The sequence below is a fragment of the Eleutherodactylus coqui genome, chromosome 12 (assembly GCF_035609145.1).
Source record: "Eleutherodactylus coqui strain aEleCoq1 chromosome 12, aEleCoq1.hap1, whole genome shotgun sequence".
Lineage (NCBI taxonomy): Eukaryota > Metazoa > Chordata > Amphibia > Anura > Eleutherodactylidae > Eleutherodactylus > Eleutherodactylus coqui.
In genome coordinates, this window is record NC_089848.1 from 84,043,672 (window position 1) to 84,066,855 (window position 23,184).

Sequence of the window (23,184 nt, forward strand, 5' to 3'; positions counted from 1 at the left end):
TCCTTCAATGGAAGTCTTCAAACAGAGGCTGGCCAGACATCTGTCTGCGATGATTTAGTCAATCCTGCACTGAGCAGGGGGTTGGACCCGATGACCCTGGAGGTCCCTTCCAACTCTACCATTCTATGGATCAGAAATATAGTAGTAAGTATGAAAAATACCAAAAAAAATGTATATACTGTATGAAAGATGCCAAACAACAATTGCACAACATATGCATTATTGGGATTGTGCATATGTATGTATGACAGCCACTAGGTGCCGTACAGCGGTTTAATATGTTGTGTGCTCCGGATGAGCAGTACAAGCAACAGTCTACCATGAAAGGAAAGACTAGAAGCAATGGAATGAAACTGAAAGGGAGGAGACACAGATTAGATGTTAGAAAAAACTTTCTGACAGTGAGGGTGATCAATGAGTGGAACAGGTTGCCACGGAAGGTGGTGAGTTCTCCTTCAATGGAAGTGTTCAAACAAAGGCTGAACAGACATCTGTCTAGGATGATTTAGTGACCTGAACTGAGCAGGGGGTTGGACCAGATGACCCTGGAGGTCCCTTCCAACTCTACCAGTCTATGAGTCTATTCTTACCTGCAAGTTATTACACTATCTCTCTGGTTTGCTTAAAGGGGTTGTCCCGCGGCAGCAAGTGGGTCTATACACTTCTGCATGGCCATATTAATGCACTTTGTAATGTACATTGTGCATTAATTATGAGCCATACAGAAGTTATAAAAAGTTTTTTACTTACCTGCTCCGTTGCTGGCGTCCTCGTTCCCATGGAGCCGACTAATTTTCGCCCTCCGATGGCCAAATTAGCCGCGCTTGCGCAGTCCGGGTCTTCTGCTCTCTTCAATGGAGCCGCTCGTGCAGAATGCCGGCTCCGTGTAGCTCCGCCCCGTCACGTGCCGATTCCAGCCAATCAGGAGGCTGGAATCGGCAATGGACCGCACAGAAGAGCTGCGGTCCACGGAGGGAGCAGACCCCGGCGGCCATCTTCAGCAGGTAAGTATGAAGACGCCGGACCGCCGGGATTCAGGTAAGCGCTGAGCGGTTTGTTTTTTTAACCCCTGCATCGGGGTTGTCTCGCGCCGAACGGGGGGGGGGGGGTTTAAAAAAAAAAAGCCGTTTCGGCGCGGGACAACCCCTTTAACTGTTTTACAAGCTGCATCTTTACATTTTTTTTAAAGAAATCAATACAATATTTTTTTCCTCCTGCCTATAATTCACCAATGCTAGGCACAGCTTCACCCACTTAAATGAAGTAAAAAGCTTAAAAAGTATTCAGAAGCCATCAGCATATTGCAGTGCCACCTACAAAACCTCAACGAACGTATTTGGTTGATTTTAATTTCATAGCTAGGAACATAAAAGGTTTTGAAGAAAAAGAAATAACAAAACATACACCAGGCTTTTAAAATATACTTGACTTCCATTTAGAGCGAGTGGAGTGAAGGGCGTGTTTATGTAAATATGGAGGTAATGTACTTGTGTGGGCTCACTCTAATTTCTGTTCTTTCTGGCGGCTAAATTATGCATTTCAGCCAAAAAATACCCTAGAGAAATTTAAAAAACACCTAATCGCTTACATTTTCTTAAAGTTAATACGTATAATTTTGAAAATAATCTAAGACTGAGATGAAATAGTGGACGGCACAGTCCTCAGAAAACTGAAAACTATATTGAAACCTCAAGAATGTGCTTCCTCTCACTACCCCCAAAATGGGTGACATCCTGCAAAAAGTGCACAAGGGATGAACAAGGAGAAGAACTCTCATGTCTAACCTTAAGAACCAAAAGGACTGCAGGAGTCAAGAATCACCACTTACCACCCTATTTCGAAGTCTAGAGAGGATAGGGTCCAACCGTCTGCCCCCCAGGGAAGGGAAGTTGTTGCAGGAACCTGGTCACCACCAATAAATCTTCCCTTCCACTAGATTCTAGATAAGGTTGTCCTTGGCGAAAAATAACATTCATGTATTGTACATCATCAGCGGGAGGGAAATGTAAACAAAAATTTAAAACATCGGCTCCCACGGTATGGACCTCTCAATGTCTGTGAAAGTCATTGCAGGGGATTGGCTGAGTGGCTCATTTCAATAACAAAGCCAGCCCCCTTTTCTGTCATGACTAATGTAAAGACAGAAATGGACTGGCTTAGAAATGGAAGTTAGCCGGTCAGCTGGCCCCCCTATGATGACATCACTGACTACAAGAAAGATGGGCATGAAGAATCCATACCACATGACCCAGTGATGCAACCAAGCCAGAGAAGTTCCATGTAGTGGGGTGTGGGGTGCCCCCCCCCCCCACATTCTCTTATTTTGCTTATATTATGTATCCTTTCCGTTTCTAAAAGTTTTATATTAAGAAACTGTTGCTTCAAATCGTAAGAGTGCTGGCGCAGGCCAGGGATGAGATCTCTCAGGTAACGCAAGGTTAGGAGGGAGAGAGGATAAATAGGAGCGTGTTGCATGCACTGGGGTTGTTGGGAAGAAATGCTGGTTATGGCGTATGAGGAAATTCCTTCTCGGCTGCTGCTTCGTGGCCATGCCACGCGGAATATAGAGCAAGTAGATTAAACTTGACTATTGCATATAGAAGAGCACTGGGATTCAGCTGTGCAGCTACGCTGATTTTTGGGCACTTGGTGAACTGTAGCTTGAGCGATCTGATAGACTCTGTGCTGCCTCTCTTGAAAAGAGCCTACATGTAGAGATTAGATGCTCGCCAAATTGCTGTAATTTCTTGGTAATAGAGTTGAAGTTCTCAGGCATTTAAGAACTATCTTCTATTATGTTGTCTCAGCCAATTCACCCTATCACCGTGCATATATACAATCCATAGCGCCCCTCGAAAATAATAGTGCTATATTATACCTCCTGTATACAATAATGTCCCACATAGTGCGCTTTTAAACTAATAGTGCCATATGCTGTGCTCCTTAAAAATAATGGTGCCATCCACCATGTTCCCTGATCATAATGATGCGACACAGTAGGCCACTTGCATAAAATGCCATGCCCCCTGAATGTAATGGTGCCCCACACTGGGCAGGTGGCAGGATTCTCAGCAAACATTCATTCACATGTGAGGAAGAAGGGGGCAGTACACCAACCTCGATCAGCAAGTTATCCACTATCCTATGGAGAAACCTGAATGGAGCAGCAGCTAAACATTTGCACTGCCACTTTATTCATTTCAATGAAAATAGCCCAGTGCTTGTAGTCGGCCATGTACTACAGTCCCACTGAAAATAAATGGAGTAGCACCACACATGCATGGCTACCATTCTACTCTTGGTGCATAGTGAAGGGGAAAGGGGGAAACAGGAGCCTAATTCTCAGGATCGGTGGGTGGTGTCAGCAGGGAGACTCCCACCATCAGGCCACTTTAACAATAGGGAAAATAAGGCCCCTGGTAGCACTAGGCCCTTGGCAGTGGCATTAATTCCAACTGTATGTCTTTAAAGGGGTTGTCTCACGGCAGCAAGTGGGGTTATACACTTCTGTATGGCCATATTAATGCACTTTGTAATGTACATCGTGCATTAAATATGAGCTATACAGAAGTTATTCACTTACCTGCTCGCTCCGTTACTAGCGTCCCCGTCGCCATGGATCCGTCTAATTTCGCTGGCTTCTTGCTTTTTTAGAAACGCTTGCACTGTGCGGTCTTCTGCTTGGTGAATGGGGCCGCTCTTGCCGGAGAGCTGGTCATCGCGTCGTCATCGTAGCTCCGCCCCATCACGTGTGCCGATTCCAGCCAATCAGGAGGCTGGAATCGGCAATGGAACGCACAGAGCCCATGGTGCACCATGGGAGAAAACCGCAATCCCAAATAATGATTGGATCACAGCACACGTAAACCCTGTGAATCTCCAGGGAAGATATTCCACTCCAGAAGGTGGGAGAAAACCGCAGTGCATCCCTGGGAAAGGACCGGTGGCCATCTTAGGCAGAAGATTTTTAAAACTTCACATTTCAGCACATCGGTGAGTAGCAAGCGGCTTAAAAACCACTTTAAATTGCTATTTTATGCCAGGGGGGTGACAGGGGGAATGGGGTAAAGTAAAATTTTGATGTTTGCCGCGAGACAACCCCTTTAAGATGCAGATATAGTTGAAAAGTATTGAGGAGGTTAAAAAATTTTAAAAGAAGTTATACTCCCCTATTGCATATCTCTCTGCTGCTCTAGCCTCCACTTGCCTCTAGGTCTAGCAGTCACGTGCCTGTTCAGGCACATGACTGCTGTGGCCAATCACTGGTCTCTGTACCCATTGTGGCCACGGATTAGCTACAGGAGTCACATGCATAGACAGCCACATGTCTAATAGACCTGGAGGTCAACAGGGACTGCGGGAAAGTGTGCAGCCTGATGGGTCTGTGCTGGCTGAGTATGAGTGGGGCTTTTTGCACACAAAAAAAGTTTGGGGATGGGGAGGGCGACAGAGAAGTTGGGTGGGGGAATAATTTTAATACCTGTGCACTGAGCCCACTTGGGTATTAAAATACCTTGCTCACTATTTAGACTTTTATCACTAATCCCATGGACAGCTGATAAAACTTGATCATGGAGATACCACTTTTGAAACCGTTTTACACGGTCTAATAATTTGGTAAGAACGTTCCAACTGTCATTTGCCCAATCATTGGGCCATGTGAAGCTGCATGCAATTACCCAATGAACAAACAAACTCTTGCTGGGTAACTGATTGCATTTTTTGTGCAACCCCCCAAAATTCATTGTTGTTGGCAGCACATCTCCTCTCGATGTGCTGCCGACAAGGATAATACTGCATTGACCTGTGAAAAGGACACTTCAACGAGCGCTGATCTCACTGATTGTTGCCTGTCAAACAGCTGCTGTCCGCCAGGTAAAAGGGCCCTAGATTACTGATATATGTAGATTGTCTATTTTTTTTAAATAATTTTTTTAAATTAATTAAATATCGAAACAACTACTAGACCGTCATCATTAGTGGGGTGAGAGGGCTTTTCACATCTGCGGCCGACTAAATTTAAAAATGCAAAAACTTCATTTCCAAAAATAGCAATTTTTTTTCTTTTTTAGTATAACAATCCAACGAAACGTCTTAATCATGAAGATCTGCGTGTGACAATCTCCCTCTCCTGCCTCAGTTAAGCCTCCTTCAGTAGATTTTTATGTTCTCTCCTTGTATCCCAGCAACTACTCTGTGCTGCCCGCATCCTCCCCCACATGGTATTAACTATTTGATTGTAAGGAGGGCTAATATGCATGAAGTGCACTGACATTTCTAATTGTATGCTGACATTCAGACTCCCAGATCCGTCCCATAAGCTTTCATTTACAGCCCAGTAGTAATGCCATTAACCGTACAGAAGGCGCTGAATCCCTGCCATTCGTACAATGTACATACTGTACATAATGCAGTAGATTAATAACCCCTAATCCAAAAAAAGGAAGCAAAAAAAAAAGCAATTAAAGTGGCAAACCTGCACTGATTAAATATCTCTCACTGATCCATTCAGTGGAAAATCTTATCCATTTAATATGCTCTCCGGGACACAACTGATCAAATTTAAGGCATCAAATGGTCCTAAGTGCATTTCATAGCTATTGAATGTACTCATCCCGAATCTGTTAAGCAGACACAAACCAGTTATTAGAGTTTTTTACGTTTCAAGAGGGCCGGAACAATCAGGTAATGGTATCAATAGCTCCGGTGGATGGTATTGATAACAGTAATTTGGTCCAAAAAATTGCCAGTTTCGCCACATTTAGCAGATTTTTTATTCTCAGTTTATTGCAATGAATGAACATCCAAAGCATGTGAATCTTGAACAGCTAGCTACCCGCATGTGAGGAAACAAGTGGGCGGGCTAGCTGCGGCTGATGCAAGTTCCCTGCAGAAATAATTTGGTAATACACTGCATATAGTGCATTAGAAGAGTTAAAATGCATGGTTGCACTAAGTCTATCATATTAGTATCAGCTCAGCTCTTTGCAGAAACTCTCTTGCCTTGAGGGCTTTTTCACACGGCAGTAGGTGTTTTTACGTGCGCTCACTGGTGTCATAAAAACGTGTGAACGGGCGCACAAATCTAACGTTTGTGCGCCCGTTCAGACAGTACAGCCCCGGCGCATATACGCCGAGGCCGCAATGTGGTTGGGCATGGGGAGACAGCTTAGTTATCTCCCTCTTCCGTCCCCCTCACCGGCTCACCTCCTCTCTCCTCCCCTCCGGCTATTTGCAATGAGAGGGGATGGGTGGGGGGTAGGAGCTAAGCTCCCACCCCTGCCTGCCCCTTGCCCATAGCCAGCAATGGGATGGGGCAGGGCTTAGTTCCGCCCCACGCCTCCCCTTGCAAACAGCCAGAGGGGAGGAGAGAGGAGAAGAGAAGGGGGAGGGAGTTTAGCAGTCACGCTGCCAAACTCCCTCCCACCTCCCTTCTCCGGCCTCCTTCATTGGCTCCCATAGGAGCCCATACAGCGGCCGACGTATTCCGGAAGGAAAGATAGTTCCAGGACTATCTTTCCGGCTCCGCGTAAAAGCTCTTGGCACTACATTGGAATCCAATGCATCAGATCGTAGCATATATCGGGCAGCCATTTTACTACAGCAGGTTAAATACGTTTTTCAACAAAAGTATGTCCCCGGATAACCCTTTTAATACATACTTACTGTACAAACATTCACAATGGAAAAAAATGTAAGTGAACCCTTTGAAATTACCGAGATTTCTGCATTCATCACTAATAAAATGGGGTCTGATTGTTATTGTTATAAGACAGTTGTAGACAAACACAATGGAACTAAACGAATAACACACAAACAGTTGTATCTTTCATATCTTTTATTGAGCACATTGAGTAAACATACTCAGTACAGGAAAAAAAAAGTAAATGAACCCAGCAATCATTTCCACCAGTGTTTCCTGTAGATGTAAATACGTTTTTCCACAATGTTGAGGAGGAATTTTGAATAGAGATGAGCGAGCACCAAAATGCTCGGGTCCTCGTTATTCGAGTCAAGTTTTTCGTAAAATTTCAGACCTCTATTTGAGTAACGAACCCCATTGACATCAATGGGAGACTGGAGCATTTTTGTATGGGACCCGCCGTTTGCCGAGCTTTTTTTTTCCCCTGTGTTCTCTCTCTCTCTCCTCCACCAAGCCAGCCACAAACTACCATTGACGTGCGCAGCGTCGCAGCGGGGAGGGGTCAAATCTGACACGTCAGCGGCGGGGAGGGGCCAAAACTGGGGCGGGGTCGAACACGGCGTGATGCTCGCTCGAGTAGCGAGCACCATCGAGTATGTTAAGACTTGAACGAGCATCAAGCTCGGGAGAGTACGTTCGCTCAACTCTAATTTCGAACTATTTCCCCTTGCAAATGTGTTTGAATTGTGATGCATTTTGGGACTAGCTCTCTTCAGGTCATGCCACAGCAGCATCTCAATAGACTTAAGTTCAGGTTGCTACTTTGGCCGTTCCAAAACACAAAATCTTCTTTTTCAGCCATTCATTAGATGATTTAGATGCATGATTTGGATCATTGTCTTGTTGCATCATGCAACGTCTCCTTAGCTTAAAGTCATGAACTGCTACCCTTACATTCTCTTGTAAAATGTTTCATACACCAAATAATTTTTTGTTCCCTCAATGCGCCCAAGGCATGCAGGCTCTGGAGCAGCAAAGGGGCCCTAAATCATGTTGCTCCCTCCACCATGCTTCACAATTGGAATGAGGTTTTGGGGTTGGTGTGCAGTGAACCGTTTCCTCCAAACATCTGTGTGCATTTGTGCTAAAAAGTTCCTCTTCTGTTTCGTCTGCCCATAGAACATTTTCTAAGAAGCCTTGTGGAACATCCGAGTGGTCTCTGGCAAACAAGAGAGAACGCTTCCTTCAAGGTGTCCTTCGTTGGACACCACTCTTGTTCACAGTTTTTCTAATAGTGAGCACATGAAAGGAAATGTTTGTAGTTTGTTGAGTCTTCTGTTGGTTTGACGATACCCTTTGGTTCTTTCGCACCTCTTTCAGGATTGCCTATTGCACTCTTAACTAGATGCCCACTTCTTGGTAGAGAAGCAACAGACCTCAATTCTCTCCATTCGTAGATAATAGGGGGCATTTACACAGCACTTTACGCCAGAATTCCAGGGTACAAAAGTTGCGAATTTTGGCCCAAGTTCAACTTGCGGAAAAACTTAGTGACTTTTCTGTTTTCTGTGCTGGCTTCACCACTTTTGAGATGGTTTCCCCAATATGTCTAACCATGGATCGATGTATACCCGGGTTTTTTGTAATATTTTAGCAGCCTTTTGCAGCCTCATGCGTCTCTACAGTATAACACAGCTTCTGAAAGTTGTTTGTATCTACCTGTAACAAGTTGTACCCCCTCCCTTTATTATTCTCTAATGTTATATACCATTTTAATGTGTAAAATTGGAGCACTGTTCTTTTAATGGGATGTGGTTGCTGAGGTACTGCAATTGGAAGGACAGGCATGCCATGATGTGTGGCGCAGTTAGTGTGAGGAAGTATCCTGAGCAGCTGTGTTAGTAAAGTGGAGCGAGTTTTAGGTAGTGAAGCAGCTGAAGTCTGTTGCTTCATGAGCTGTGAAGTAGCCATGGAGTATCAGATTGCAAGGGAACCTGGAAAAGTGATCCAGATTTACCTAGTGCTGCCAAAGCTTCTTGTACCTCAGTCCTCAGATTGAGCCTGACTCGTTCACCTTCATTGGGAAAGTTAACAATCATCAATCAGAGCATTAGAGTATGGTGATTTGTAACTGGAGAAGAATATTGTTATTCTTCATAGAATAAAGACTGTTCCAGTTTGTACAACATGTGGAATAGACATGAATTTCTTACCGCATCTGCCTGAGCCAGGCATGCAGAATGACACAGAATATTCTTCAATAGTTTACCAGCAATCCACCTGATTGGGCCAGAACTGAGTAAAAGCACTCAGAATCTGCACTGCTACTAGAGGTAAAACCCCAGTTCTCAGATCCTGGGTGGCTTCTGCTTCAGGAGATGAAGAAAGTTGAATGCTCTAGGGTTGCAGTAGATAGATATGGTTCACATTAACTATCTACTTTCTTGAGAGGCACAGACTTGTCAGTAACCAGGCTTTGTGTGCCTTTATGTAATGGGCTTGTGAAATCCACACATTCAATCTTATTAAATCTCATTAAGGCCTCATGTCCATCTATGCCCATGGCTGGCGACCCTGCATACCTGTCCCATGTCTAAGTTTCCTGGACGGCGCACATGCACAGTACAGATATTTTTTCTTAATTCCTGGTTTTCCCATGGAATCCACGTCTCGTCCGTGGTGTCAATTGCGGATGGGCCACGGATCGGACGGCTTCCATTGACTTCAATGGAAGCTGTCCGCACGGGAAACGCAGTAAAATAGAGCATGCTGCAATTTTTCATCTGTGAGCGGAAACCGCAATTGATTTCCGTTTGTGTGCATGAAAAATCATTTTTCCATAGAATGCTGTGGAGGGTTATTGCTGCAGAGTCCGGGTCGAAACACCCGCTCCGGATTCTGCAGCAAAAATCTGCCCATGGACATGAGGCCTAAATGAAATTCCATTTTCCAATTAGCTCTTGGAGAACTCCCTAACGAGAGGCTCACTTACATTTTCTCCCTGCACTGTGGGCATTCACTCATTAAAAGACATGAGTGATACAACTGTTCTCAGTTAGATTGTGTTTGTTTGTAATTGTGACTTGGCAAACAATCAGATCATATTTGTTAGTAGTAATCAATGCAGAACTTCAGGAAATTCCAAAATGTTCACTTTTTTTGCAACACTACATTAAACCCTGCCCCATTCAGCCCCCAAATAATCCCTTTAAAGCAAGTTAGCATACAGTCCACCCTTTATGTAGTTCAGGTCTCGGACTGTTGGTATGTGCTATGTAGCAGGATTAAATTACCATGCAGCTCTCATGAAGGGTCGTTGTGTGTACTAGTTTCTTATGCCACCTCTGCGGGGACAATAGGCCCCTTTGGAGTAGGGACCCAGTTGTGACAGCTACCTTTACACACTCTATAGCTACATCACTAAGCAGCTACATTAACTTTACTAGTTCTCTTTCAAGAGGCCTTCCCATCATAAAAACTGATGATCACTAGGGTATGCTATTACTTTCTGATCGGTAGGGAGCCAAGGAACAGCCCCATTGACTTGCATGGGGATGTGCTGTATACTTCCTGCACAGCTGGTAGGCACCACTATGCAGTGACACTAAGCCAATGCACTATAGCTCCTTCATTCTCAGGATAGAAGGGTCCGGGGATTTGTAACCACAATGGTCAGAAATGATGGCACTTACTACGATGTGGAAATCCCTTTAACAAAAAAAAGGCGTCACGCGCAGGAATTTGGGCACTATTACCTGATGCCTTTTTTTTTTGTTACAGGTAGTTATTATTGTTTTACATTCCAGACTTCTCACTTTTATCGACTATTCCGCCTTCTTCCAAAGTCCCATTAAACAGGGAATAACTACTTAACGGCTCATACATCAGCTGCTTTATTTTAACCATTTTCCTGCATCACCGATATCAGCACTTCTATAATTCCCTGCATCGACTTTCACGCAGTGCAAATGAGGGTTGTAATTAGCAAGTAAATCTGTTCTATAGACTACGGGGCCAGGGTGTTTCCTCTTGGCACCGGCATTTAAGAGACAAAAAGCTTTTCTAATTTTTTTTTTCAGATTTTGGCTGCGGCTTCAAATCAATGTTCTTTCATGGTCTTCGGCAGGCAGCATTAGTGCTGAAGAACCCTTCTGTTCAATAGACACGTGATACATTTAATGTACATTTTGTTTATTTTTTATTTTTGCATTAAATCCTAGCTTTTTATTATGCCGTAGATGTAAAGGAGCGGAAAAATAAAAATACAATTTTTGTATAAAAAAAAGTCAGCCTTTCAGACATTAATGCAGTGATGGCTGTGTTATTACCAGCCTAATGATATCCAATGTGCACAAGAATACATAGGTGTCACGCAGAGAGAGCAATGATCTGATTCTCATTTTGACTGCAGGCATAGAATATCTCATCAAAGCAATAAATTTCACGAGACTATTCCCAAATTTAAAACCCTCCAGGAAAATGGCTTTGACGGTTCAGCAAGTTTAAAGGGTTCCTCTAACTTTTTTTTTTTTATTTGGAACTAGCCTTTTAAAGCAAATTGGAATTTAGGGGCCATCATTGAATGAATTTTTTTGTAATTTTTTTTTTTTTCGCGTTGCACTCAAGTCCATTGAGTCTTCCTCATTGTGTTCGCCATGGGAAATGTTTATTACCTGCTATGATTGCAAAACCGTTTGATAGGCGCGCAGATTTTCTGCATTCATTGCTATGTAAAAATTGTTTTCTTTAGGTCATGTGCAATTGAGTTGGATTGTAATCAACCTTCACTTTGCACAGAGTGAAACCTATTCAGTCTAATGTCAGTGAGAATTAGTTTTTTTCCAGGCAGATGTAGACTGAACAAGCGAGCTGCTACGGCTCTCTGGAGATTTTTAACAGACAAATATAGGGAAAAAAAAGCGCCCACGATTAATTGGGATTTCTCTTATCTACTTGAGCATATAGCTTTAGTGAAGGCTAAACAAAAATCATTTGGCTTTCTTTCAATCTCACATTAGAAGCACTGGTGCAATGAACCTGCGCATCAATAGACTTTTTTTTTTCTTCTAAACTTTCAATTGCTGGATAAAAGAACGGAATTCTAGGATGCAGACGACTGCACGTTTTTAAAGGTAAATGTCACTTGAAAGCTTAGAGAGAATCTAGGTGATAATGACAAAGACGAAATGCTTAACATATGGAACAGTGACGGCAAACCGCTCGGTCACGGGCTACGGATTGTGTTAATGTAAAATAAAACTTCCATTTTTCAAAATTTGACGATTTCTGAAATGTTTTTGAACATTTTTTCTATTTTGCTATGTAGGAGTAATGATAAAAATGTAGCCAAAAAAAATGGAATTTGCCATTGTAGTTATTTCTCAAAGAGACCTTCAGGCATTGCGGTTAGCCCAGCAGGTTGTCAGGGTGCAAGGTGTGGCCTGTGAATTCATTCAAGGGTTACGCATTATGCTCTGTGTTCTGCTTACTCCAGTTTATTAATATGCCCCCTTACTATTAATGGGAACTTGTCACCAGGTTCATATTGGCCAAATCACGGGCGTGGAATAGTAGAGTTGGAGGGGACATCCATAGTCATCTGGTCCAAGCCCCTGATCAATACAGGATCACTAAATCATCCCAGACAGATGTCTGTCCAGCCTCTGTTTGAAGACTTCCATTGAAGAACTCACCACCTCCTGTGGTAAACTGTTCCACCCTTACTGTCAGAAAGTTTTTTTCTAACATCTAATCCATGTCTCCTCCCTTTTAGCTTCATCCAATTGCTTCTAGTCTTGCCTTATGCAATTGAGAATAGGACTGATTCCCATGAACTGCCCATCCCTTCAGATATTTGTAGACAGCTATTAAGTCTCCTCTCAGCCTTCTTTATTGCCAGCAAAACATTCCCAGATCGTCTAACGTTTCCTCATAGTACATGATTTGCAGACCGCTCACTATCTTGGTAACTCTTCTCTGAACTTGCTCCAGTTTGTCTATGTCTTTTTTAAAGTGGGGTGCCCAGAACTGGACACAGTATTCCAGATGAGGTCTGACTATGGAAGAGTTGAGGGGATAATTACCTCACGTGATCTAGACTCTATGCTTCTCATATTACATCCCAGAATTGTGTTTGCCTTTTTTGCTGCTGCATCATTTTGTTTACTCATGTTCAGTCTATGATCTGTTAGTATACCCAAGTCTTTTTCACATGTGCTACTGCTTAGCTCAATTCCTCCCATTCTGTATGTGCTTTTTTCATTATTCTTGCCCAGTTGTAGGACTTTGCATTTCTCCTTGTTAAGTACCATTCTGTTAGTCACCGCCCACTGTTCAAGTTTGTCCAGATCTGTTTGAATTCTCTCTCTTCTCCAGTGTTAAACATCCTTCCTAGTTTTGTGTCATCATCAAACTTGATCAGTTTCTACACAATTCCTTCCTCTAGGTCCTTTTTAAAAATGTTGAACCCCACTTGAGACATTCTTCCAACTGGATGTGCAGCGATTTGTGAACATTCTTTGAGCACACCCACTCAGCCAGTTCTGAATCCACCCAACAGCTGCCCCGTCAATCCCATATTTGGTGGTTCTTTTCAATAAACATGGTATGAGATACTTTGTCAAATGCTTTATTAAAGTCAAGATATGCTATATCCACCGCATTTCCCTGATCATCCCAGTTGGTGATTCTGTCATAGAAGGAAATTAGATTAGTCTGGCATGACTTGTTTGTTACAAAACCATGCTGGCTCTGGTTAATTACTCCATTCTCATCCAAGTACTTGCATACATGTTAAATAATTTGTTCAAAGATCTTTCCCAGTATAGAAGTCAGGCTCACAGGTTTGTAGTTTCCTGGGTCCACCTTCTACCCTTTTTGGAAGATAGGGACAACATTTCTCCTTTTTCCAATCTTCTGGGACTTCTGTTCTCCATGAATTTTCAAAGATTAAGAAGAGTGGTTCAGCAATTATCTCTGCTGCAGTATGAACCTCGGACAGATATGCCTATTAACCCATGTATGTGTTATTTCAGCATTTCAGCTAAAACATACATAGAATTTTGACTTGGAGCTGAGCTCTTGAGATTCTCCTCACCCGTGTCATCAAGGCTGATAGCTTCTCTCCCTACTTGTTAATAGGGAAAGAACTGTCAGTCAGCATGTTGCTGGCAGTTTGATTCCAACTCATGTCTATGAGCAAGAGCTAATCATAACTTGGAAGTGTAGGAACATTTTTACCGGGGTTGTGCACCTCAAGTTTTTTAATCGTGTTGAAATAAAACTTGTGATTTTCTTTTACTGAAGCTGAACAGAAATTCTTTTTCCAGATACTTTGCTTAAGAACTGGTTCAGTGTTTTTCCTTGCATGCTTTGGGTGGAATTCCAGCGCTAATTAAGGTGAGCTGATGTTTGTCCTTTGAACTTTGAGCTGTCTAGGCAGCATGACCCTGTTGACTGGTTCACTTTAATATTAGAGTATATTCACATGCGGGAATTTTTTTGAAGAATTTTCAGCTACTGAAAGACTTTTCCATACCTATGAATGGGCTTGGTTTCTGCAGCAAGCTCCACTGCATAAATTTCTGTCACACATGATTTCAGAAGACTTGGAAACAGATTATTGGGCATGCTTAGCATTTTTAGTATTTTCCAAGTCTACTATGATGGAATGAAGCATGACTATGTATATGTGGCCACCTCTATCCTAGAAACAAAGGGTAAAGGATTCCTTGTTTTCAGTATTGGTGGAGTCCCATTAGTTAGACTCCCAACCGTCAAGCAATAATTGCAGAACTTAATTATAGGCAATAAATGTGCAATTGTGGGAAACCCTTTCAGCAATGCAAATTAAAAACAGGTCAGATCTTGATCACTAAAATGCTATTTTCTAGAGGATGGGATGTTGGGTGCTGAATATTATCGTATATGGCTCTGTATACAACTGCTGCAATGTACACAATTGTCATAGTGGAGTGTTTGTACATGTGAGAGCAATGCAATTTTTTTTTTCTGCTACCATAGGGAAGAATAGGTGATTCTTAAAGGGGTTGTCTCGCGAAATCAAGTGGGGTTATACACTTCTGTATGGCCATATTAATGCACTTTGTAATATACATCGTGCATTAATTATGAGCCATACAGAAGTTATTCACTTACCTGCTCCGTTGCTAGCATCCTCGTCTCCATGGTTCCGTCTAAATTCGCTGGCGGCTTGCTTTTTTAGACGCGCTTGCGCAGTCCGGTCTTCTGCTCTGAGCACGAGCCGCTTCAGTGTGCTCGCCGCTACAGCTCTTCTGCGCATGCGCAGACGAGCTGTATCTTCTCGGGAGCGCGCTGGAGCGGCCATTCTGCTACCATCCTCTCTTAGAGGAAGGTGCAGAGCTGCCGAGCCGTGCCGAAAAGCCGCCCAGCCGAGCCGCCCAGGTAAGTGATGGGTGACGGACTGACGGGGGTGACACGTGACTGACTGCCGCTGTGGCCCCGGGGCCTACCGCGGGGGAGCCGGGGGCTAGCGCGGGGAAGTCGGCGGCTAGCGCGGGGTAGCCGGCGCCTAGCACCGGTTACCTGCTGCCTGGCGGTGGGTGACTGGTCGGCCGCGTTCAATCCTGGGGTCCGGTCGGCGGCTGCGGGGCGTCTGGTTGTCAGGGAGACACAGCTGGTAGCGTCTCGGGAGCGCGCACGTCGGGCTACAGCAAGCGACGGGTAAAGAGCCGGCGGTCATCTTGGGGAAACTTTTTATAAGTTGCTGAAACGCTGGAACTGTAAGTACAAACCAGCTAGAAAAGTCATTTACAGGGGGGCTTAGTAATGTATGCTTAATTAGGGGGACTGGGCAAAAAAAAATTTCACTGCTTCCTCGAGACAACCCCTTTAAGCAGAATTACCCTAAAACAGGACATGCAAAAATTTTTCTCTCACATCGCACATCTGGATAGACCTATTTGAAGTAATGGGTTCTTTTTCCATGTGATTTCTGTGCATCTTGCACAAAAGCGCAAGAAAATCGCCTGTGTAAATGCACCCTAAAGCTAAGTTTCCATGACATAACCATTGAAGGCTTTTGACCTTAGTGACCCTAAATTTTTTCAATTGATGTGTGAGATTTCTAGACCATACAATATTTTTTCCAACCAGGCTATGCCCAATCCTTGGCCTTTGAGTAATTGAATGTAGGAAAAAATATGTCATAAAACCATGAAACCGTGGCTGTTACTTTCCCTTTAGTAACAGTTTTGGGGAAAATACACGGCAAAGCCACTATATAAAACAGTTAGAGTTGGTTGTGTGGGTCAAAACCAAACATAAAACGTAATGCAGTAGACTGCAGCACACATATACACCTCTACTAGGAGGGAGGCCTCTTCCACAGAGTAAAGGATGCAATGCTTACAGCATGGTTCTGGATCCTGAACCAACTTACGATAAACAGTCCATATAATGATCAAAGCAGCATCCAGGGGAGTTGCTCTAGAATAGTTGCAACTCACATCATCCAGTGCAGAAATTCTTTATTGTGCCCATAAAATAAGACAACGTTTCAACCACATTGCCAGTGGTCTTTGTCAAGTCAGACTTGACAAAGACCACTGGCAATGCGATCGAAACGTTGTCTTATTTCATGGGCACAATAAAGAATTTCTGCACTGGATGATGTGAGTTGAAACTTTGGTGGGTTAACACCAGGTGAGGCTTGATGCATTGTATGCTGGCAGGAGCTTCTCTTTAAAGCATACCCGCACTTTCAGATGACATTTCCAAAGAAGCTGCCATGTATGTGCATGTGAAATAACCCGATCTATGGCCACTATGTTTCTTGTATCCTGCATTTATCACCAGTTTTCCCCTCTGCAGGCTGAATATTTAATTCTCAGTTCTCTTTGAGCTGGCAGCTGGAGTACAAGTGTTACAGTCTTCAATACACTGCACATGGAGAAAGTAGCAGATTCTGCTTTCTCTTTAACACACACTATTCACCAGTGAAGAAATTTAATTAAAACCTACTAAGTCTATCATAGATCCTTAAAATAAAAAAACTGGACAGATCAACATATACAGGACGAGATAGGGAGACTAGGGGTTTGGATATAGAAAAAAAATCAGAGGCTCCCTAGTTCCAAGTGGTGCCCGTTGTTTCGTGACCGTACCCCCTGCCTGGTCCAGAACATTCAACCACTAAATTGATTTTTATGTGGTATATGGGATGGTCACCTTCAACCGCTCAATCAGTACGGTCCTATAGATGAGGACGGGCAAACTTCTTACTATGCTTCTCTGGGAGTCCCCCTCGTCAAAGGACCCAGAGAGAAATACTCTTATTCAGAAAGTAAAAAGAATGTGCAGTATGTACTTTTGTTACAGTAAAATATCCCTTATATTCAGAGATAGAAAACTGGGTATATAATGTTAGCCCTTTGAGTGTTATTATCAGTATGTAATAGAGTTTATAAAATTTCGAGGAACCAAATATGCATATAGAAATCCCTGGCCGATAATACACCGGATATAGCCTGCAGTCCAATGGCACGGTTTGGTGGGGAAGGGGTTAAACTGCAAGTGGGGCCACTAGTGTATGTATAAACCGCACATAGTCACAATGTTGTGCATTATACAATTGTGCAAATGTAGCTTAAAGGGGCCCAGTACCCAGAGGGTCATTTCCTGTGCATTAAAATACGGTAGAAGTCGGTATATTTAGGAATCAGCCGGCTTCTAAACCCCACTGGTGATATATTTCCCTCACTTTTACTGAGATTGTAAAATATAGATGTATGATTATGCACACCTATATCCCACCAAGTTCAGACAATTATGCAAGCCTCCGGTTTTTAGGAGACCTAAACTCTGAGTGAAAGGGTTAATTTACAAAAAGGACCTCTATGATAGGCACATGCATGGCCCAGTCAGGAAGCCATGTTCAAGTCCAGTGTTTTAACAGTTACACATTGTCAGTTTCTTAGGGCCAGCATACCAAGGGTTAATAATCCCCATGTGCTTATGCATCCGGCATACTGCTGACATTAGTTCCCCAAATCCCCATTTGGTATGCTTCTCCCTCACAGGTTGGAGTTAAAGTATGTAACAGTAAGCTAGGTGATGGTCCCTGCCAGTTGTCACAATGCTAACCACCATGATACTGGACTACCTATATCGGCATTGTTGTAGCTGCCCGACAGATGGTATCGGGCAGCCGGCTAACACTGCGCAAACTGACTAGTGAGATAAATATATCTCACTAGTCTAATTCATCTACGCGTTTCCACAGTCCGTTAGAATCAGACTGCTTCATCAGGATGATTTTAAAATAAAAGGTAAGGAAGAGAGCAGCCATCATAGCTGACGGCTCTCCGATAGTGAGTGCCGCGCGTCTGGTTCTGGCAGCGCTTATATATGAGAAGTCCCTCTTTCCCCAATCCCAGATCCTGTTTGGGATTTATGCAGCCCTTCTGCTCTCTTGCGATATGTCCTGCCTGTCAGCGCCTGCTGATAGCTTATTCAGCATTGGACAGCACCCTGTAGTTGCGATCCTATTCAGCCATCTCTCAGTACAGGGATCAGCACTGGACAGCTCCCTCCACATATCCAGGTGCTGTATCTCCTTTGAGAGCACCAGTTCTCCTCAGGGGGTATTGTCAAGTACTGCCCCCCTGTGGTGGCCCACTAGTAAGGGTGACCCAATCAAAGTAGGTACCATTTATAACCCCCCTCTGTTTTCTATCAGTAAGCCAGTTAATTACCCAGTTACACACATTTTTGCCCAGACCAAGCATTCTCATTTTATACGGTACAGTATCAAACACTTTGGAACAGTCCAGATAAATAAGATCCAGTGACTCTTCTGGTCCAGTATAGAACTTACCTCCTTGTAGAAGCTGATTAGATTGGTTTGACAGGAGCAATCTCTCGTAAACCCATGCTAATACAGAGTTATACAGCCATTTTCCTTGAGGTCCTCCAGGATAGCATCTCTTAGAAAGCCTTCAAATATCTTACCCACAATAGAGGTCACCCTTACTGGACTGTAGTTTCCAGGTTCACGTTTTGACCCCTTTTTGAATATAGGTACCACATTGGCTATGAGCCAATGCAGTGGAACACACCCCATCTCTACAGAGTCCTTAAATATAAGAAACAAGTGTCTGTGTATCACAGTACTTAATTCCCTTAGAACTTTGGGGTGTATGCCATTGGGACCCGGTGATTTGTCTATTTAGATCTTTTTCAGACGGCTCTACACTTCTTCCTGGGTTCGACTGGTGACATTTAGTAGAGAGTTTAAATTATCTTCTCATCTGACATTTTCCTCTGTGAAAACACTGGAGAAAAAAAACTATTTAATAGATTTGTTTTCTGCTCACCACCCTCTATAATTTCTCTTACATCATTTATTAAAGTGTATAAGAATAACACAGTGTATCCGTATAACAGTAAGGCCAGTATTTGGTAGAAATGCCAAACTAAATCAGTATTGTGTATCGCTTCGCTATATACCGTATATTCCGGCGTATAAGACGACCTTTTAACCCCGAAAAATCTGCTTTGCAGTCGGGGGGCATCTTATATGCTGGGTATCCAGTTATCTGAAATAAAAAATGAATACTCACCTCCCACGGCGCTGCTGCAGGCTCTCTCCCCCGTGCACGCCGGCAGAGCATTGCTTTCTGCAAGCGGGGCTTGAAATCCCCGCCTCCAGAAAGCTAATGCTCTGATTGGTTGACGCCGCCTGAGTTAGCCAATGAAAGCTGGTGCTGCGTTAGCCAATCACAGCCATTCAATGATGAATACAAAAAATTGGATCACCAAGCAAAGGAAAAACAGTCTGGTTAGATAACAGATTTCTGCTGACACATGTCGGAGGCTGTTGTGATTATGTATGTTACAGTATACAGAACAGTGCTCCATAAAAACAGCCCGACATTGGAGTGCTGTCCTGCATAGTGTTACAAACATGTCTCAACCCTCATCCGGAGCTACGCAGGGAAGTCTTAATGTCGGGCAAGGGCGGACGTGTATTGTGGAAAGGGTTAAGAGAATGCCAGTACCGCCATCTAATTTACAGTAGCTACAGGACGTTTCCTGTCCGCATGGGCCGATATTCCTGGAGAATGATTTCATCACTTAGTGAAATCCATGCAGCAATGAATTATGAAATCCAAATAAGGTCCCATACGCTATTAGAAGGGGGTCTCTAATAAAGTGCCCATTCAATACAGACTGAATTTGTAAAAACTATTTGCAATTCTTAGACATGTTTCCTGCTTATACATGCGATTACATATTTATATACTTTGCTTCATTTTCTTTAGTCCTGGAATTACTGTGTACATTATGGGAATAAACCAAATCTATACCCCTATATTATGTATACGGAGTAATAAAATACATTATCAATATTTTGTATAGGAAAAGAAAAAACAACTGAAGAAAAATATTGTTTATTGTATTTTCCTTGTGTTCAACATAAAATGGTTGAAAATGTACAACTGGAACAGTGTTATAAAATCACAGACTTAAAAAAAACAACTCAGCAGACATAAAACTAAGCAGCATGCATAGAACACACATCACATAACAGTACAAAAGAAATTCCAAAAGCACAGAGTACGCGGATACAGTCAAAGGTTAACGTGAAATTTCATAAACTTCTATAACAACTAGTATTCATGTATTATGAGATATCAGCAATAGAAGACTTTAAAAAAAAGTTTTTAAAAAAAATTTTTTAAAGCCAGTACACTCTGGCAGCAAAGTGCTGCTAAGCTGTCTTCCCCTTTCGTCTGCAAGGGGAGGGGGCAGTATGGGGCGGAGCTAATCTCCACTCCCTCCCATTGCAAACAGCCGGCAAGGGGCGGAAAGGAGCAGGGAAGGGGGTGTGAGTTTAGCAATCACACTGCTAAACTCCCTCCCGTCTCCGGAAGCGGTCGTAGGCACCTTGTCACATTGAAAACAATGGGAGAAAATCGCGATCCTCTGCCACAGCTGTGGCAGGGGATTCTTTACTCCCCGCGGGGAGTCCCCTAATCCCTGAACACTGTGACAAGGAAAATCCCTGCGGGGAATAGTTACACGCACCACGGACCTATGGTGCAGGCATGTCCTATCCTCCACAGGTACGTGCGTTTACCATAAGGATTCAACGGTTCTAATAGACACGTGGTTTGTGCGCACAATTGTACACTCGTCTGAATCCACCCTAAGGATGTTTAGATAAAGTTTTCATAGTACATAAGGGTTGCTTACAATACTTTTTGGATACAGAACAGAAACTGCCTTATGTACAGTTTGCATCCACCCCTGGCTTCGGCTTTTATATAAAAATTACCCCCAATTTTTCTGCTCCTATCCATGTTTTTTTTTAAAGCAAAAAAAAAAATCTAAAACTTAGCATTTGCCTTAGAATATTTCCTAGATTGTTTTTTTTTTTACAAAAAAAAAGTAACGGTAGTGGTACAAATTGGGCACCCGGCCTAATGCAGTACTGGAGGTATCAAGCGTACAAAGTACTGGGATACATGGAGTCCCCGCAGCTCCCTACCACCATGGAGCAGAAGGCACTCTGTGTCTGGCTCCATATATCACAGAAGTATCCTTCCCCAGAAGGAATCATGTCTGTAACAGTGTTTGATGTAGTGTGCGAAGATTTTTGTTCCTTTCTCAGATTCACACAAAATCTGCCAGAAACCCCCCATTGACCCACAAGGAAGTAGGAAGCAGTTACAGCAGGGCCCCAAACACTGGTACGGGCTCCATATTACTACTCTGAGGTTCTATGGATACAATACGGCTATGTGCATGAGCCCTAGCAGTTTACATGAAGCTGGTCTAGGAGACATTTTATAACCCAATTCCGTAGCTAAGGCAGGGAATATTTTATTTACAAGTCTAGGAGGATCCCATGAATGATTTTTCAACAAATGTTACATTTGTTGTTTTTTTTTAAAATTAATTATAATGCAACATTTTTTTCCCCAAAACACTTCCTCGAATTTCACAAGATTCAGTCTTTTTTTTCACACCATCTCTGGCGTTTGCTCTTCAGATTCTGTCTCCAGCTTTTCAGTTTCATCTTCCTACAAAATAAATATGAAAATGTGTTAATAAAACAGACGCAAATTTTTTACAAGAATTCTTGAAATGTAACTCCCCTCTAATAGTACCGCTGGAAGGAAAAATTCTGTTTGTCTAGAAATTATATTACTGTAGATAGGGGGCAGTATTGCAGGAGTTCATTTATTCTACATAGGAGCAGTATTATAGCATTTATATTCTGGTACATAGGGGGCAGTATTATAGTAGTTATATTCTTGTACATAGGAGGCAGTATTATAGTAGTTATATTCTTGTATATATAGGGGGCAGTATTATAGTAGTTATATTCTTGTACATAGGGGGCAGTATTATAGTAGTTATATTCTTGTACATAGGGGGCAGTATTATAGTAGTTATATTCTTGTACATAGGAGCAGTATTATAGTAGTTATATTCTTGTATATATAGGGGGCAGTATTATATTAGTTATATTCTTGTACATAGGGGAAGTATTATATTAGTTATATTCTTGTACATAGGGGGCAGTATTATAGTAGTTATATTCTTGTACATAGGGGTCAGTATTATAGTAGTTATATTCTTGTACATAGAGAGCAGTATTATAGTAGTTATATTCTTGTACATAGGGGGCAGTATTATAGTAGTTATATTCTTGTACATAGAGAGCAGTATTATAGTAGTTATATTCTTGTACATAGGAGGCAGTATTATAGTAGTTATATTCTTGTACATAGGAGCAGTATTATAGTAGTTATATTCTTGTACATAGGGGCAGTATTATAGTAGTTATATTCTTGTACACGGGGCAATATTATAGTAGTTATATTCTTGTACATAGGGAGCAGTATTATAGTAGTTATATTCTTGTACATAGGGAGCGGTATTATAGTAGTTATAGTCTTGTACATAGGGGACAGTATTATAGTAGTTATAGTCTTGTACATAGGGGTCAGTATTACAGTAGTAATATTCTTGTACGTAGGTGACAGTATTATAACAGTTATATTTTTGCACATAGGAGGCAGTATTATAGTAGTTATATTCTTGTACATAGGGGGCAGTTTTACAGTAGTTATAGTCTTGTACATAGGAGACAGTATTATAGTAGTTATATTCTTGTACATAGGGGGCAGTATTATAGTAGTTATATTCTTGTACATAGGGGCAGTATTATAGTAGTTATATTCTTGTACATAGGAGGCAGTATTATATTAGTTATATTCTTGTATATATATATGGGGCAGTATTATATTAGTTATATTCTTGTACATAGGGGCAGTATTATATTAGTTATATGCTTGTACATAGAAAGCAGTATTATCGTAGTTATATTCTTGTACATAGGGGGCAGTATTATAGTAGTTATATTCTTGTACATAGGGGGCAGTATTATAGTAGTTATATTCTTGTACATAGGGGCAGTATTATAGTAGTTATATTCTTGTACATAGGGGCAGTATTATAGTAGTTATATTCTTGTACATAGGGGCAGT

The 23,184-nt window shown here is 42.3% G+C and overlaps 1 protein-coding gene across 5 annotated transcripts in view; it reads right to left on the minus strand.

Moving 5' to 3' along the window:
* Window positions 1-20,356: 20,356 nt before the first annotated feature.
* PHF14 (PHD finger protein 14) overlaps window positions 20,357-23,184 on the minus strand; it is a 250,852-nt gene continuing 248,024 nt past the window's right edge. For 4 of the 5 annotated variants that reach the window (XM_066584616.1, XM_066584614.1, XM_066584615.1 and 1 more), the window contains one exon: window positions 20,357-21,711. In XM_066584616.1, the coding sequence (XP_066440713.1) occupies window positions 21,652-21,711 (60 nt within the window). In that variant the 3' untranslated portion in view covers window positions 20,357-21,651. The remainder of the gene's footprint in view (window positions 21,712-23,184) is intronic. The other variant, XR_010787298.1, reaches the window with a different exon arrangement.